Genomic DNA, 18,843 nt, shown 5'->3' with positions numbered 1-18,843 from the left:
GCCTGGGAACACACATTACAAAAAGTTTCAGTGTTTTGTATCACACAAGTGTATGAGTTGAACTATGAGGTCATTAGATCACTCGTATTTGTGACTCGGTCTGTGTTTTTGTCCACAGCTGACGCGTGCAGAGCTTGTGGGCTTTAAGTTTCCGCGTGAGTCAGCAGGGGAAGGACGGTGAAAGGACGGCCAGTAGTGGGGATAAGGTGGTGAGGGTGCAGATCAAAGACAGGTGCAGACAGGAGGGTAAATGTGCTGATGTGCTGTGGATGCTGTGCTGGGCCTGATTATAGCCTCTTCAGCAACGCTCGCCTTTCAGCAGAACCCCACTCTCAGCGAGGCTGTGGATGTGAACACTGCTTGGATTTGGATGCCTCGAGGCCTGCTGACTGTTGTTTGTGTGTTTGTGTGCATTAATAATATCTGGACACCTTTATGCAGTGTATTAAATTGGGTTTAAAGACTTACAGTGCAGGACTTTAGCCCTGGTAGTAGCAAAGTGTACAGATAGTGATGCTCTAGTTAATTAGGAGAACTTGATAACTATGAAATTCATCATCAGAAAATGTCCTACAAACATGGTTGAACTGCAAGCTAACATACTCCCATCAGGCTAAAATGTGGTGTTAACTCTCACGCAGGTTAATGTAAAATATGTTGATTGATTTATTAATCTTGATTGCTCTTATTCTGAAAAATAAAGGCAAAAATGAATAGAGTGTTGAAGCCATGATCATGATTGAAATGATTGGCTGATTGTTTTTTGGTCTACATTGGGCTGCACAGTATGAACTCATTACCAGTGAATGATGGTATGTAATTGGCCCCAGTTCTGTGATGTCATATTTACATCAGCATGTCATATAATGCTTAACAAACCCTGCATGTCCCATCTAAAATGATAGCAATAGCATTACTTTTTCATAACAAAATATTAAGATTTGTTTTAAAAAACCCTCCAGACTTAGCTCAGATTTATATCTACTTTCTCTTGCCAGGGGCTGCAAATGCAATTTAGTTATGCAGCTCACTCTGGCTCAACAGTTGTGTTGGCCCCTGTTCAATGAGCAACAAATCACCAACACTATAACTTGGATGACTTAGATACAGGAATGAGGCCACTGTTGGTGTGCAACCAAGGAGATCTATGAAAGTACTGCATATAAGTATTATTCTGAAGTACTGAAGTATTTACTCATATGTCTACTCTTCACTGCATTTCAGAGGGAAAATATTGTACTTTTAACCTCAATACATTAATGTGACTGTTACTTTTCAGATTAATCTTTTCCATTGCAAAAATTATAATGAGCTTATATAATACATGTAAGCTTAAAGAATACAAAAACTACTCTTTTGTTCCAACCTTTTTGGCTTGTAACCATCCATCCATCCATAATAGCTTAGCATGAAGGAGTGAATTTGCCAGGGATTAGAGCTTAAATTTCACGCACATTACTGAGACACTACATATATTGCATTTTATAGTGAACGGTTATATACACCACTGCAGTCTTTCTCTCAGGGGTGGTTCTGTCTCGAGCAGAGATCTCAGGGTGTTGAATACCTCTACAAGCTGGTGACTCCTCATGACTTGAATACAGGTCAGATGCTCTGACAGTTAAGCCGTGTAAGGAAGTCCAACTGAGACTGTGCTTTAATCTGTTCCCCCTGTTGCACATCAAAGTATGAAATCAACTAGCCATGTTGGCAGCCTAATAGTGGATGTGCTGGAAGATTAACATTTCAGCAGCTATCACAGTTCACTGGTGTTATTTGCATCAGGAAAAAAAAATATAAAAAGGGACATTTTCAGAATGTTTGCAATAACACTGTAAGGGTCTTCTTCAGATTAGTAGTTTTCACATATATATGTGGGCCACAGTTGCTGGACTCAACTCTGCAATTAGAATGAGAAGGAACAACGCATCAATTTCTGTTTGAATATTGTTTATTTTAAAAACAGTGCAATGTCACTTTCACAGGGAACACTCAAGAGTAATGACACAAAGGAAATGTAAGTGATGAATACGTGACTTTCTCCACCATCAGTAACAGTCAGTGAGACACATGTATTAAATGCACACAGTATTCTGAACGTTTTTATTAATAATTAATGACATTTTTCCATCTGTGTGTCAATTTCCCTAAAAGAGAGGACACAGGAATATTTATGTTAGAATGTGAAGAAGCTGAGCACACAGGTGATGGGTGGGTGGTGACTGATGTTCACAGGTACCAGCAGCAGGGTGTGCTAGGATAGTGAATAGTAAATGTGCTACATTAGGTTACATACTGGGTCAGACTGGTGACGACAGCACAAAGGCTGAGCTGATGGGAGCTTCACTCCACCGACCGGCTGAGCTGTTTCTGCAGGATTCTCCTAATTTCTCCTAGTTTCAAGACACTCGATCAATACACAACACAGACACAAACCTCACACAAAACCTTAAAAAATCCATACCTAGATGATGGGCTGACGACTGAACGAGCTTTTCAAACAGTATACGGAATGAACTTATTGGCTCGATATTAATGATTGTTAACATTCTCATGTTGACCAAAAAATCTTGTTCAGTTTACATGTAGGACGGGTAATGTGTTTCATGCTACGTTCTCAAACCATCCGGACCGTCAGTGTATATATATATATATATATACATATATATATGTACATAGTATACGTGTATGCGTGCTTGTGTGTAAAAACACAATATGTCATGTCATGTAAAATGAAGAAATATTTAAGTTTCACTGTTTAGGTCAGCAATCAAATTGAAGCCTCTTTAACTCCATTTTTCAGATGTTAGTTGTTCTACTCATCAAAGGCATCAAAGTAAGTAGTCAAATGTAGTCAGTGTTCACCTGCACTGAAAGACAAAAAGAAGCTCCATCATTGACGAAGATGAAGGAGTCCTGATTGTCTGGGACTTTGACTCAACAGTCATCTGCCCTCAGCCCCATTGAACATTTATAGAGTAATAACATTGGCCATCGGGTTTTACGCAAACCTTGCGGCTTGAGTGGACGCTGTCAAAAAGTAAGAGGGACAAACCATATTGCTAACATATTCTGAAATCCATGCAGATGTACAAGATTCCACTATTTACTTAAATCATTTTGCTGATTCTTTATCATTTGTAAGGAATACATGTATTACACTTGAAACAAATTAGTGGTCTCAGACATCAGTCATCCTCTTTCCCCTACCTTAACCAAGAAACGTTTAACAGGTCATTTACTTTTGACATTGACTGGACATGTGTAGTTTTGCTGATGAAGACTGTGTGAAGCCCCAAGAAATACACGGGACTTGTTTTATTAATTTAACTCGGTTACTTTTACCTTGCAGTTGGTAAGGTCCTACATTGTTTTAGTAAAGCACTGACAAATTTAACAGCAAAAATAAATTGACTTTATTTTTTGGTCTATACCTTCTAGTTATTACGTTTTAAAGACCTCATTATCACATATGAATACAAAAATAAATAAGAATATTTCTCAAAGTAATGCAAATTAGTCAGATTTCTTGAAAGTCAATATAAAACCTTATGTGATCTAGCTTGTATTACTTTTTTTTTACTCCTGGTTTGGTCTCTACCAACTCCAGAGAGGCCTGCTTGACCAAAAGTTGTCAATAAATAGAACAATGATGGAAAGGATAAAAGCTCTGGAGAGCTGAGGTAAAGTTGCTGATTATTCTCTGTGGGTTTGTCACTTAATTATCTGACTTCATTCGATTCAAAAAACACTGCAGCATGAAACCCTGCTTGCTTTCATGCTTAAACATGTTTCCTTTATTTATTGTTTACATAAAACATAGGGAGAGGGATATAGGTTATGACGAAGGTCCCTGGTTGGATTTAAAGGAAGGTGACTGCCATTACATCGCAAGCTATGAAACAATTATCTAGAATTAAGTATTTTCAGATTTTTAAATAGTTTTCTGATATTAAATTCTGTATTATTAAAACACCTGGAATGTTTATTTCGACTTAATACAAAATGGACACTGACCATTTCCAGGAGGAAGTTACTATGGATCACCGATGAGTTTTCCTTTCCTCTCAGATTGAGCAGCTGAGCAACTGACAAGTAAAACTAAGATAATGACATAACAGCAGAGGATGCTGTTTGGCACTTACACTCGTTATGTGAGCTCTCGGGTTTATTTTAACCCAGTCATGATGTGTACCTGAATTGATCTAAAATTGTACTGGGTAAAGACAGATAATTCTCTATGCATGTAATACCAGCACATGTATAATTCCTGAATAGGGCGTGTGTCTGGAGTCAGTCCCCGCAGTTCATTTGGAAAGATCCAGATCTTTTATGACCGGCTCTCTGTTCAGGTAGGTGGCCCAATAAACCAGGTTAAAGCTCCCAAACAGCACAGGGAACATAATGCGAGAGATGCGGTCGATCTTGCTGACGCTGTTGAAGGTTTTCTTGTTCTGCTCAGGCTTCGTCTGCGCCGTGGTTTTGTTGGTTTCACTTTGGGCACACTTGGAGATGGTGGGCAGCGTAGAGTCTTTTGTAATATTGGGAGCGTAGTTAGCCACAGCTACAGCATAGGCATTGTTCTTCTTCATGATGGAGGCTTCCTTTTTCTGTAAGGAAAATTCTTCCAGGTTAGAGACTTCTTTGCCATAATCAAAATTTAAATTGTGCAGCAAATTCACTGCGTCTATATCTGCACTGGACAATGTTCTGTTCAAAACAGATTCTGCAGTTGTATATGCAGAATCTTTAGCAGAGGGCAAGATCTTGGGCAGGTAGCCTTCTGGTTTCTGTTTATAGTTTGACCAATCACATTTGAGCAGACTTTGGGTTGCCCACTGGCAAAAAGTCTGTGTGGAGAGCAAAAGAGGTGGAACACACTGAAATTAGTCGGACTGTGAGCAGTGCACTTATGGAAGCCAGAGTCTTGACCTGGATATCTGCTGTCCAAACCGTAGGCCCCAAAATATTAACTGTAGCCCCCAGAGGCTAATTCATAGCAGCTGAGCTCTGAGATTGTTTAATGGTTATTATGATTCTCAGCATAATGTAGAGTTGGTAAAACTTTACAAAACAGAAGGCAATAGTGTGAGGACAGTATCATTAATTCGTCTTTATTCCAATTCACAATATCTATCAACAAATCCAAAACTAATGATTATTCAACACAGTGTTTCCCAGTATTTTCTGTAGTAACTTATCATTATTATTTTGTATATATTCATCAATCATCCTGTTGTTCCATATTAGTGAACATAAAGGAAACATTTCATCATACGAACATGAAAACACACACACACACATCTCCCTATATATATATATATATATATATATATATATATATATATTAAATATATAGAGAATGAGGGAGAGAGAGTGATAGAACATTTTTAAGACAGTATGTAAGTGCAATATTAGCAATACTAATATGTAATTACATTAGAGAAATAATAGTAATATTGATGATAATAATTGTAGTTGTGTTGGAGTGGAAGCAGGAGCATCACCAAGAGGATGTAATTGGTTATGAAAAATAAAGGTGTGTGATAGCTGTACCTTGTCGTTGACCACGCTCTTTCCATCCCAGGCCCAGCCTCTCTTGGTGAAGTAGTTGACCGTAGCAAATTCAATGAGCGCAGAGAAGACAAAGGCGTAACAGACAGCAATGAACCAGTCCATAGCTGTAGCATAGGCCACCTTAGGTAGTGAATTACGAGCACTAATACTTAGGGTTGTCATCGTGAGAACTGTAGTTACGCCTGGAAAGAGAAAAAAAACAGAAATTATATTCAGTAAGAGAGAATACCTTAAGATAACTGCTAGTCCCGATAACAGACCTCAGAACAGGACGAAACAAACTCAATTCTGAAACAACTAAGTGTGTCAACGTGATGCCATCAGGTTAAAAATATCCCTGTGTCAAGCAAAAGACAGGATATCAAAGCCTTTGGTCTTCTGAATATAATTGAAGAGAATGTTAAACCTACCATCACTTAAAATAACAGAAGATAAAACAAAGTGACTGGTGATATTTGTCAGTGGCAACATGTTAAATGCTTTCTTCACATTATTGATAACAGTCAAATGTTTCTGTCATTCATCATTCCTGGCATGTATTGCACTTCTGTCTGTTCTGGGAGATGGATCCCTCACACGTGGCTCTCTCTGCGGTTTCTAAGTTTTGTTTTCCCCTATCAGGTTTTTTTTGTTTTCTTTTTCCTTACTCTTGTTGATGGGCAGATGATGTCACGGCTTGTTAAAGCTCTATGAGGCAAATTGTGATTTGTAAATATGGGCTATACAGATAAAATTTGATTTGATCATTCACAAAGTCATGGAACTGCAAAGCATCAGCTCTCCTTTAACACACACATGCTTATTTCATGAAGATGCAGCATTGTAATCTCACTAGTGTTGCGATAAGTGATTGATACAGAGGCCATGTACTTCTGTGACAAATCTCTCTCAATGATATATTCATGTATAAACAGAGAGGATACAAATGACCTCATCAATATAATGTGAACACAAACCACTGTTACTGGGTCTGTTGATCAAATCTCTATATCATTTCTGGTCTTGATAGAAAACATTGTTTCCCAACCAAACATACCATTTCACTGGTCTGTCATGATCTGTCCCTTCTTGTTAACTGCATGGATTCAGTTTGTGTTTCCTGTTTTATTTTGTAATCACTGCATTTATGCATCTGTTGCAATCTTAATTCCTGTCCAGTCCTCAGTGTATCAACAGCCTTGTGTTTCCCTCCTCCAGCTGTCAGAACATTATGCCAGTCTTCAGCTGTGTCCAGGGGCTGGATCCTTCAGAGGCTGCATTTCAAGACAGATTGCGTCACAGCAGCAACTAGACCGTCCCATTTCGAAGTTTATTAAAATGCGGCCGACACGTTTCTTTGAGAAACAAAGGCTCCAATGGATGGATACTTCCTGGCCCAACGTATTCTAGGACTCATTACACCTCAGTGACAAACTTTTTCGAGTGGTAATGGTGCTGCCAAGCGACAAGATGACTGATGGTTGATTATTATGCTTCAACTCATCCAAACAGCTACCGGTACACATGGTAAAAAAAACAAAACAAGGGTCAATAAAGCTCTTTTGTCGTTCATTTTCAAGTTCAGCTCTGTTGCTAGGTAACAGTAATAAGGGTGAAACAACAGCTGGTGACACTGACCACAGGAATCATGTGTAGACCAGGCCATTTGTTTTCGGTTTTGACTTCCAGGTCTTTACGCCCTACCAACAAGGCTGTCTTCATGGGCTGGGTGGACTGAGTCCCCGAAGGATGCACCTGAATTGAGACACAGCAACTGTGTGCTTCGGAATCGGAATCGGGTTGCTTGTATTTTGCTGAGGTTCCTGGATTTGGGCATCATTCCTGGATGTGTTTGTGTGCTCACCTTGTTTTACTTATTTTGAAACACTGAACTGTGTAACATCTGTCTGGGCCGGTGCTTACCTGGCCCTTGTGTTTGCTTGAACCAGATGTTACAGGATCTTTGACATACCCTTGCCAGTTATTTGTCGGGCAAATACACTGTCTCTTGTTGTCTGTTGACTTTGGTATTAAAGTAGAAAGAATACCTCTGAAGTAAAAGCTCTTGATTCAAGTGGATCAATGTACCAAAGAAGAGAAAAGCGTTCTCCCAGTGTCTATCCCCTGTGATAAAGATGGAATTAAAAACAACTTAACAAACACCTGAAGAAAATACAAATCCCTTTGACAAAGCAGGAGTAGAAGGAGAGTGATAGAAAAAGAGATGAAACAAGTGAATCATGGATAGGCATCTCTGCAGTTTGCCTTTTACCTGCTCGGTCATAAAATAAAACAACAGCCTACTTTTTAATACTATTGATACTTAAGGTTACTTGATCAAACTGTGATTTTTTGGTTTGTTTTCTGCTTTAGCATACTAGAAGACTCTCCCCCCACCCCCACCCCCTTTACTACCCCTTCCCTGTTTTACCTGTTTGTATGCAGCACTGTACGTTACTCAAAGTATGTCATAGCAATGCACATTGTTACAATAACTTTTACTTCTTCTTCTTTCTTCTTGAGCTGAATTTGTCCCTTTACCACTGAATAGAAAAATAACCTGTGCTTCTCAGTCAACCTGTATTCTTTTTGACATGTAACCATCACTTAAGATTAGACTTAACCGCAGTAGTTGTCACGATAATGGTTTAAATGTGAAGAGGAGGCAGCTTTAAGTTGATAAATTACTCATGGACTAATACCTCTGTTTGGAATGAGGGAAAAATAATACTTGTGGTTTTCTGCTGCTAATGTATAAGGTTCATACTGAGAAAAGCACATGAAGATAAAAAGTAACAACAATACATTAATACAAGTTTATAATGACGAATAAAAAGCCGATATGCTTCTATTATGCATGCCAATAAGCAGCTAGTTAATGATGAATAAATGCAACTTCAAGTTAAGTTTTATCAATATTCATGTTCCCCACAATATGCACAACTGTTTCTCTGTTTCAAGCATCGTGACTACAGAGTGGAATCTAGATTTAGAAAAAGTACTAATAGATTGCAAGAGGCACATAATGAATTGTGCTCCATTGTGTTTGTGTTAGTGCTTCTTCTCAGTATTTAGTAAATACCACTCGGGCCATATGGATGATACATTGACCACTGGAACACAATACAAATTCAAAGTAGCTACAGTAGGGTGCTTTAAGCCACACATTTCTTTGAAGCTTTAAGAAGCAGCTGCAGATTTATTTCTTTGCTGACTTCAGGAATCACAGTGTGATGTGGAGACAGCTCTCCATTCCCTTCCCCTGCCAGTGCAGTCTTATACAACCCTGTTGGTTGAACAGGGACATCTAGACACTATCAAATGTATGTCAAAGATGCAATAATGAAAGAAACCCCTTCCCTTACCCATTGAACTGCTTAACAACCATAAAAGAGCAATATCCCCATAAATACAGCATCCAGTAACATTGACTGTGGTTTACACAAAATTCTGCTCACATATTAATAGCTAGAAAACAATGTAATATGATCTATGATCTTTACTTTCGAATTTTCCTTTTTGTGCTTTAAACTAATCTATCAAATATCTGCTTTATAAGCTGTGAGTTCTTATTTGGAGAGAAATTGTAGTTTCAGTGTAATACCAATGTATGTGTGGGAAAACACATCACGGAAATATCAGAGTGTGATATTTGTCATGAGTAGTAACGATGATATGTAATGTTATCACATAATGATAATGGGTAGTGTCAGTGTGAAATCACCATCACTAATTACAGAAAAAAAATGGAAATTCCTCTTTCACAATTTAAAACCTGGCTTGTTCCCTAAAGAGGAAACGTGTAGATATTACCCAGATCCTCTTAATGTTACACTTGAAACTAAACACAGATGACTGCTTCAGATATGAATCAGGGCTGGAAGCTATTGTTTTTATTTAACTTCATGGCTATATTGGTTTGAGTAGAGTCAGCAGCTCCACCAATGAATGTGGGAGCTTTTGAAGAGCCTCTGAGGCATAACTCAGTATGTATGTATACATGTATGTATGTATGTATATATGTATACATGTATGTATGTATACATGTATGTATGTATGAAAATAATATTCATATATGTCTATTCGTAAGATTTCACTCAAAAATAAAAGGGATAGATAGAGATCTCATCATATGTGTTTCACAATGATGAACAATCAATCCATCCATACTAATGACATCACGCAAACATTCGCACACACAAACATTCAACTGAAACTAATGACATCAACAAAAGCTAATAAAAGCCAACAGTCAGCAAATCTGGACTCCGCCCAATGAAAGCAGACTTACTGTGTGTGGTCAGGATCATTTTTGCTGGCATCAGGTACAAAAAGAGATTTGTCCGTTAAAACCACTGTAATTGTGACTGATGTGAACTACGCCTCAGAGAAAAGAGATCTCACAGATAGATACTGGATAGGACTAGTAATCGAGAGTATCCACTACAAAAAAAAAAATCTTTTGCAGTGGATACTCTCCCCAGCTTAGCTCAGATGAAATGCACAGAATCACAGAATGCTCAGTGAGGTAGAAGAGAAGCCCAGAGCAACAGCTAAAAGGCTTACAGGAATCACTGGAGCTGATTAACATATGTAAATCATGATGTACGGCTGCATGAAGCATGGTAAACACAGGGCTTCGCTCCAAGATCACTGCATGCCTGAAATTTTCCAATTTTGAGGAGCCTGTTCACAAGCCACAAAGCTACTGGGAAAATGTTTTCAGTATCGTTGCAACTAAGCTTGAATTGTTGGAGAAGAGGACACTGCAGCATGCAAACAGCCTCACAGTTTTTCTCTTACAGACTGGGTGTACTTACATTTTCCAACACCACTGTTAGCACCGAGTGGCCTCCCACCAACATATTATTGGTTTGTGAACTGGCTTTTTAAAGCCTTGAGTTTTGGCCGGCACATCTTGGCTTTTGAAACCAGCCATGGCCAATAAGGAATGTACAACAACCAACACCTGCACCCAATTGGACGGTATTATCTGCCAATCACACGGTATAACTAATCGTGGGGTGGGAACGGTAATTTGAAAAAGGAACATCGTGCTGTATCGAAGAAGACATGGAAGAAGGGCCTGAGACCATAAACTCGTTAGGAAAATGTTTACTAGTGTTCCAAATCAAGTAAGAAGTAGACTCATTTATTTTGTAGAAACTTTCTGCAGCCAGAGAAGTCGCCTTCTGCTGGTCATTCTAGAGAATACAGGTTTCATTCACTTTCCCATTAGCTTCACTTACAAGACCTGAAATCTAAAACCCTTTTTATATACAATCTATGGTTGACACATAATGGGTGCACTTAGTAAAGAAAATTAATATAGTATAATTTAAGCTTAAGCATATTATATTTGTCTTTAGGAAAACTAAGTAAAGTGTTTTTAATTGGGATCACATCACATTTTAGAACTAGTCAGAAAACCAGAAAACCTTCTCTTGACCTTTTCTTTACATGACCCACTGAGCATTACAGGTGAATTAATCACATCCTGGTTTTCTGAGTTTCCTTCTAAATTGCTCTCATAGCCACACAGGCCTTTCATGAACCAGGATCAAGATGTCTCTGAGAATTTACACTAATCTCCTGATTCCTTTAACAGCCCTTACTTTCTGCACTGCATGTCACAGCAGATAATGACCGGCTTCATTATTCTGTAATATACTGCAGTAGATACAGTGGAAAGAGAACACTATGTTTGCTTCACACTGGTCCCTGACATTTTAGTAAATGGGAAATTAGAGTGTGGGTGTAGGTATTCTGTCCTCTGGCAGGTAAGGACGGTGAGGCCTCATTGCAGCATGACCCTCCTGCAGTGGCCTGATAAAATGTTTACCTGTCAGCATGAGCACAGTTTACAACCATGACCACAATCAGGGGCAAAGACAGCCCTGCAGGTTAACATGAGGACAGGAAGTGTTACCATTCCAGAATCCCCGCCGGTCCAGGATTTCATGTGCATTTCTGATGCAGGACATACCACCTGATTCTCCCTGCTCCCCCTAAAACAGAACCGCAACCTATAAACTCACATGAAAGGACAACATCTGATAACACGATCTGATAAGAATACATACTTCAGGCTCTGACCAACAATATAAAGGTGACAGAGATTTGCGACCCCTATTACGTGTTTACAAAAAAATCAGAGGGTTGATGAAATGTCCTTCCTTTATTTATCTTTTTAATTTACATACCAATGTTTCCCACATGATTATTTTAGTCTAAGGCAGCATCATGGTGCACATGCACACGCATGAAGGTCACTCATGTGCAACAAATTCAGACTAAATTGTACATTGATGCCACATCTGCAGACTATGAGGTCTGACTGTCTGCATGTATGGTAACAATGTTACGGACCAGAGCATGAGCAAGCAGCAGCTTGAGGTAGCACACACACACCTCTAATGCTGTAAGTAGTAGTAGTTGTAAGAAGTGTAAAAATGATTTGGTTCATTATGAAACTGTGACAAAAATGAGTATAATATCCCCAGTTCGCATTATTTCAGATATCAGCAGGTGCGTGTCTTTGTGCGGAAACATTTTCCTTCCTTTCCGTTACTCTCGCCAAATGACTGGATAGATGAGTGGTTGGAGGGGGATCCAAATCAAAGAGGAGGAGTGAGCAGGTTATATGAGGATATCCAGATGATCGCCTCGCCGTCACTTAGTCATATTAGGGCAGGGTGGGAGGAGGAACTAGGATTTGAAGTGTCGGACGTCTCCTGGCAAAGCGCAATTAAAAGAATACATTCAACTTCAATTTGTATCAGACATGGTCTGCTCCAGTTTAAGGTGCTCCACAGGCTTCATCTATCAAGGAGTAGGCTTGCCAGGATATACCCAGAGGTCGATCCGACATGTTCACGATGCTGTCAGGCTCCAGCCACCCTCTGTCATATGTTCTGGGCTTGCCCAAAGTTGATACAGTTCTGGTCTTTAATTTTTGATACTTTTTCTTACATTTGTGGCAGAGAGATAAGCCCTGCTCCTGAAACCGCAATATTTGGTGTGGCCCCTGCTGGGATGGCGATGTCTGGTGCACAATCGGACGTCATTGCGTTTTCGTCTCTATTGGCCAGACGTCTTATTTTGTGCAATTGGAAGTCAGATAAGCCTCCCACTCACAGGCACTGTGTTGAGGATGTAATGGCACACTTGAAACTTGAGAAGTTGAAACACACAATCAGGGGATCAACCCAGAGATTTTATAAGGTCTGGCAGCCATTTCTGAATTATTTTGACTCACAATTCCCTGCTGGAAACACTGGGACATAATTGATTCACATGCTCTGTAACTCTGTAACATGTCGGTTTTTTTTTTTTTGTTTTTGGTTTTTTTTTTTGTTTATCTTTTAGTGTAAGTAGTTTTTTTTTTTTTTGTTTTTTTTGTGTGTCATTATTGTCACTTTATTATTATTGTATATGTTGGGGTTGCTGTTTGGGGACTTGTTAATTGTCTATAAGTGTTTACAATTCAAAACCCAATAAAAATATTTGAATAATAATGAAACTGTGACAAATTAGAACATGGCGGGTGGCCACTGTCTAAATAATTAGTGGGAAACACCGCGTAATTAATTTAAAAATTAAGACAAAGTTAGAGATGGTTGTGGTCAAAATAAATCTGTTCATTTGTTTAAAATGTTATTATGAAATATTTTCAGGAGCGTCAAATGTACAATGTACTGTATAGTACTGGTGTTTATTTGAGTACACAGGACTACTTTTATACAGACACATAGTCATATTTATGGCCATTTTCAGATGCTGTAAAGATGAATTGATATTAATGTGAATATTATGTACTGGTTACATAAAGTTGCATAACTGCTTTTCTTTTTGTATATTTATGCTCGTACAGTGAGCCTTTAACAGAAATAGCAAAAATGATGGGTTTTTTGAAGATATCAGGAAGGTAGATCTCAACCTACGTTTGGAATGAAAACGTGATCTTGGGCTTGAAAAGGTTTGTGACCACTGTACTAACGTAAGAAGATATCCATAAATATCAAATCCATCTATTTTGTGTCTGTGAGGGTGTGAATTGAGTTTACAACAGTCAAATGAAGAAACTCACCAAACACAGTTCTGGCTGGCACAGATTCCCGATTGAGCCAGAAGGAGACCTGAGAGAGGATGACCGTCATGATGCAGGGTAAGTATGTCTGGATCACAAAGTAGCCGATCTTTCTCTTCAGGTGGAAGTGGGCTGTCATGACTGTGTATTCCCCTGAGAACAGAAAGGAAAATGTAAATGTTGAAAAGCAGAGTAGTCCAGCCAGGTGAGCATGGTTACATACAGTGGATGCTGGTGGGTAAAGATGTGAACTCTATTAGTAGATTGATTCAAAGGTGCACAGGTTAGCTGGAGCTGATTAATGCACAGGCTTTCATGGCTGCAGCCTAGGGGCCCTCCCTGGACCATTTTAATAATTCAAATTTGCATTAACACCTATTGGCACATAAGAAACATTGAAAGTATTAAGCAGCTGATTGGATGATGTGGGCAACATCCGATCAGATGACACAATGAACCTTGTCACATCACGTGGCCAGAGTCACAAATGGTGAAACTGTGCCGATAGAGTGGTTGCTGGATTCCCATTCACATGGCACGGTGTTTTGTTTCGCTTGTAAATTATTCGGGTCACTCACAGTGAGCCTCTGCACGCTTGGCCGAACATGAAGGATCGTAGATTCACAGAAAGCCTGATAATGGGAACCTCATGGGTGTGCTGGAAGTTATCAGCGAGTTTGATCCTATCTTGAAAGCGCATTTATAAAAATTCGGCAAGGGAACACCATCATACCTCTCATCAGCATGTTTGGAGTTTATTGAAGTGATGGGGGAGCGAGTTCTCACAGATAAAAGTGGCGAAGTACTTTTCAATACAACTGACCAGCTAACATGAATCATGCGGTATATGTTTCACCTGATGGCTCCATCACTTTGTCTGTTCTTGCTGTTTTACAAGTTATGGGCATTGATAGTAATAACTGCAGAGACCAGTGTAATGAGCCAACATGTCCTGTATTTACAGTGGCCTGTGAGAAAGCATTAAACAGATCAACCCTTCAGTTGAGTGGGTTCTGTGAGCCACACACACACAGTTTGGTGGGACTTAACAGTGTTTACTGCTGCCTTGAGATGGAGGACTTTTTAAATTCGTACAGACACTTTTAATCAAATCCACGTCCGGTTGGCAGGCTCAGAGCACAATGACAACCACAGGATAGAGACTTTGAAAACACTTTCGGATACTAGGTGTTCAGCACATGCTCAAGCAACAAAAGCACTGCACCTGAATTACACCAGAATTCAAGAGTCACTGCAAAAGTTAAGTGATGACTCGAAACAAAATCTCCCAGCAAGGGATGAAGCCAGGACACTCTATGCCAAGATGGACAAAAAAGACAATGTCGTTCTTTGTAACATGTGGAAGTGCAACGTTTTCCCAAGACCTGTATTACACTGCAGGCGGTTAAACTGTTTATTTAACGCTGTTGATTTGCTTGGCTCATTGAGGGATTATTATGCCAGCCTACGGGAAGTTTGAGAGTGATGAAAAAAACATGTCTCCAACTGTGTCCCAGCACTAAGTGGGCACAGAGGCGAAAAAACAAGCTGATGAGTCCACTGAGCCTGACTGTGAGCTATCAAATGGTTTGTATGTATATAGAGCTTTTCTAGTCTTGATGACCACTCAAAGAGCATCACAGTGCAGTTTTCCACTCACCCATTCATACACATTCATACACTGCATCTATTAGCAGCACTTTTTGTTCTATGAGGGGCAATTCAGGGTTCAGCATCTTGCCCAGGGACACTTCGGCATGCAGATGGGGAAGACTGGGCATTGACCTGCTGACCTTCTGGTTGGAGGACGACCACTCTACCCCTCAGCCACAGCCGCCCCAGGCTGAGAAATGTTCAAAGCAACAGTTTTCCTCGCTGTCATAGATCAACTGGTCGTGGAACTGGATCGGAGGTATCACTTCTACAAACATTTTCAGCAGACGTTTGGATTTTTGAGCAACATACCATCCATACGAGGAGTGGCAGATCTCCAGAAGAAATATGCATGTGATCTGGAGGAGGATTTTGTGCATGAAATCAGACAATTCAGGGAATTTGTGAAAGAAAACGAGGACACCTCAGCCCGGTCATTGCTGCTACTAAAGAGGAATGAAGCTACAATCAGTCTTCCAAATGTTGATACAGCACTTCGGCTATTTTTGGCTTTGCCTGAGACCAACACCAGCGCTGAGCGTTCTTTTTCTAAATTGGGAAAAATAGATTGAGATCTACAATGGGTCAAAAGAGACTGAATCACCTGTGACTGATGTCCATCACACGGTGTACAATAATGCTGCAGATGTTACCTATGTTGGTTTAGATACCTTAAAGCTACCTGCAGCTCTGGCTTCAACGTTATGTGTGTGTATAACAGTGCACCTCAACTGTTTGCTTTAATGAGTAAGGGGGACCCAAAAACGAGTAGCCTCGGGGCCCATGACCACCTTAATCTACCACTGCAGGGGAGAATTATACTGTATTACTGTGTAATGCATTCATGAAATAATACTACTAATAATGTTTCTACACACTAAACTTTAAAAATACTTCTCACAGTTTAGTGTGGAGAAACATTCACCACTGCTGACCGAGTTAACTGTTCCTGTAGAGACAACTTGATGTGTGGGTTAATACCATTCAAATATGCATGTTCTGTTTCAGACCAAAGACCAAAGCAAACTGACATCATCAATGTACTGTGCCCACCAGATACTGTGCTTAAGAAAATGTCTTTTCATTTACCCGGGTATAAGCCTGCATAAGAGAGGCTGTAGCAAGCTCCCATAGCACATCCTACAATGTGTTTAAATGCTTATAATAAATGTTTCCATTTTGTAAGCAATAATAAGAAAACCCTGGATGGCATTTCAGATTCCGGCCAAGCACTTAAAAAGTGTGCTTTTCGGCATTGTTTTTGTTCTATGGTTGTATTTAATGATTTAACATCCATAGGGCTAGAAAAGTATCTGTCCCTATATTTTCCAGTTGCTAAATAAATTTTCTCTTGCCTCTAAAAGCATTGCTCTAAGTCCTATTTTGAGATTGAATATTTTGTATTTTCTATTCATCCTCCCCTTCTAAGTGTGTAGAGGAGCCCATGGTGACCTTCAGGGCTACTGTAGAAACATGGTTATACAACATGACTCTGATGAGGAGGACCTGCTCCTGATGTGGACAGAAAGGGTCATTATCAGGTATGAGAACATGATTCTGAGTTCCACTCATGAAAACCTATTTGCTGGCAGATTGTAAACTTGATGTAAGGAAGACAGAGAATGAGATGAACCATGTGTTGCCTGGAAAGGAATGAGATCTTAATGCAACTGTGTCTCTGCTCTGGCTCAGCGGTCTTTATCTGTACAATCACTGGGTTTTGATGTGAGTGGAACTACTTCCAGTGTTTTGTGAGAAGGGTGTGGATAAATATTTCATCGTCTTACAACAACTTTAAAGTGGCCTAAAACATGTGGACATTCATGAAGCAGTGCAAAATTACTGGTAGCCAAAAACTCAGGAGCTTTATGTAGCCTTGCCTTAAACGATCATTGGGCACATTTCTTTATACCTGGCCTGAAGGAGGATGTGGTGCAGGGGTGCAGGTCGCATTGCATGACCATGCAGGTTGCTTGTAAACAAAACCAGACAGATCTGCACAATCTATTATATCATGCATGCTTTGGACCATTCCCAAGTATACAAAAAAATATTCAAATTACCATGTGCTTATTTTACTGATGATATCCCACTGTGTAAAATATCTGTTTCAGCTGTGCTCAAGTTTTATTGTGGGATTGAGTTTCCAAAACCAATGACCAACTTCATGTCACTGCTCTCTGCTTCTCTTGTTCAATGTTCATTTGAGTGCATACCGCTCTCGGCAGTGCACTTGATTAATTCCATAAGACCCTTGAGTCGCTGCTTTCAGACATGAACTATTTTCTCAGAGTGAGAGCCTGAGTTTCTGTTTTTGATGTGAGAAGACAGCAGGGGGTGACGCCTCTTTTTCAAAAATTTTAAAGAAAACAATATCTCCTGGTGAAAAGGGTGTCAGAGAAGATGACCAGAGAGTTTGTGGTGACAAGAGCTGACGACGGTGTCCGGGTGCTGTAAACATGATCACGTGATCTCCGCAGCAGAGTTAATACTTCCTGCCTCTGCCTGCTGCACTCAGCTGCTCTTCCCCTTTTGTTGCTGTTGTGAACGGTTCTGTGCAGAGAACCCTTATGCATGTGTGAATGGCAACTCTGGGTAAACTCTGGAGCCCATTCCCTGGACTTTACCCCACAGGTCATGTCTGAAGCTGCGTGTGTGTTTGTCTGCAAGTAAAGTAAGATGGCATGGTTTCACTGCATACATCTTCAAGTGCCAATTCAGTTGCCCAAGCAGAGCTTCAGCGATTACCAAACTAAACAAATAGCTGTGCTTTACTGGCAGTTTTGTCAAGCACACAGGGAGGTGGAGAGAAGCACTGCTCCCAGACTGGAAGGTTTGAAACACTAGAGAGAGATGCACTGTACATCAGCTTCAAATAACCAAGAACAGATTTACCTGCTTGCTGTTCCTGTAGTTCACTCTCATGGCTTTTTTTTCCCCATGAGAGGAGAGAAGTGTGGCCTTGCTTAATTTGAGTTAGCTGCAGAGTCACACTGAAAAATGCACAGTCGGTTGTTTTGTGTGTGATCCAGTGATGTTTTGGAGGTGACCCACACCTCTACAGTGCTGCTGTTGGTTGAAAATGCCTGTTCTTGCTGAGGTTAACAAAGGTCTGTCTAAATCTTGCCCAGACATCCATCAACACACTGACACTGACAAATTATCTGAATGGATATTAGAGAAAATATTAGAGGACACTAAAGAAAGTCAAAATAAAATCCAAATATACATTGGATTAGAATATTATATCAAGTTTCATAAGCCGTTTTCAGACACGACCTGCGCGTTACATCTGGAGAATTGGAAAGAGATTTTACCTGCAGTTTTCTTTTCACACATGCACAACCCGGCAGGAGGCTCTCTGCTCAAAAGCTTTCACAACAGCCACAAATGTATTTATTTTAACATGATCAAATGTGATCAAAATAATAAATAAAGCATAAATCTGTCTAATTAACCACTCCCAATTGAGCAGATCTTACTGGTAACAGTACACTTTTTTATTTTGTATTCCTTCAAAAAGCATGTTTCAGGTCAGCAAACAC

The 18,843-nt window shown here is 39.8% G+C and overlaps 1 protein-coding gene across 1 annotated transcript in view; it reads right to left on the bottom strand.

Moving 5' to 3' along the window:
* Positions 1–1,933: 1,933 nt before the first annotated feature.
* gabra2a (gamma-aminobutyric acid type A receptor subunit alpha2a) overlaps positions 1,934–18,843 on the bottom strand; it is a 64,446-nt gene continuing 47,536 nt past the window's right edge. The window contains exons 8-10 of the mRNA XM_020084751.2: positions 13,646–13,798; positions 5,557–5,759; positions 1,934–4,610 (exon numbers count right to left, since the gene is read on the bottom strand). Coding sequence (XP_019940310.1) covers positions 4,308–4,610; positions 5,557–5,759; positions 13,646–13,798 — 659 coding nt within the window. The 3' untranslated portion in view covers positions 1,934–4,307. The remainder of the gene's footprint in view (positions 4,611–5,556; positions 5,760–13,645; positions 13,799–18,843) is intronic.

This window comes from Paralichthys olivaceus, chromosome 12 (genome assembly GCF_024713975.1).
Source record: "Paralichthys olivaceus isolate ysfri-2021 chromosome 12, ASM2471397v2, whole genome shotgun sequence".
NCBI lineage: Eukaryota > Metazoa > Chordata > Actinopteri > Pleuronectiformes > Paralichthyidae > Paralichthys > Paralichthys olivaceus.
This window is presented reverse-complemented; position numbering and strand designations above follow the sequence as displayed.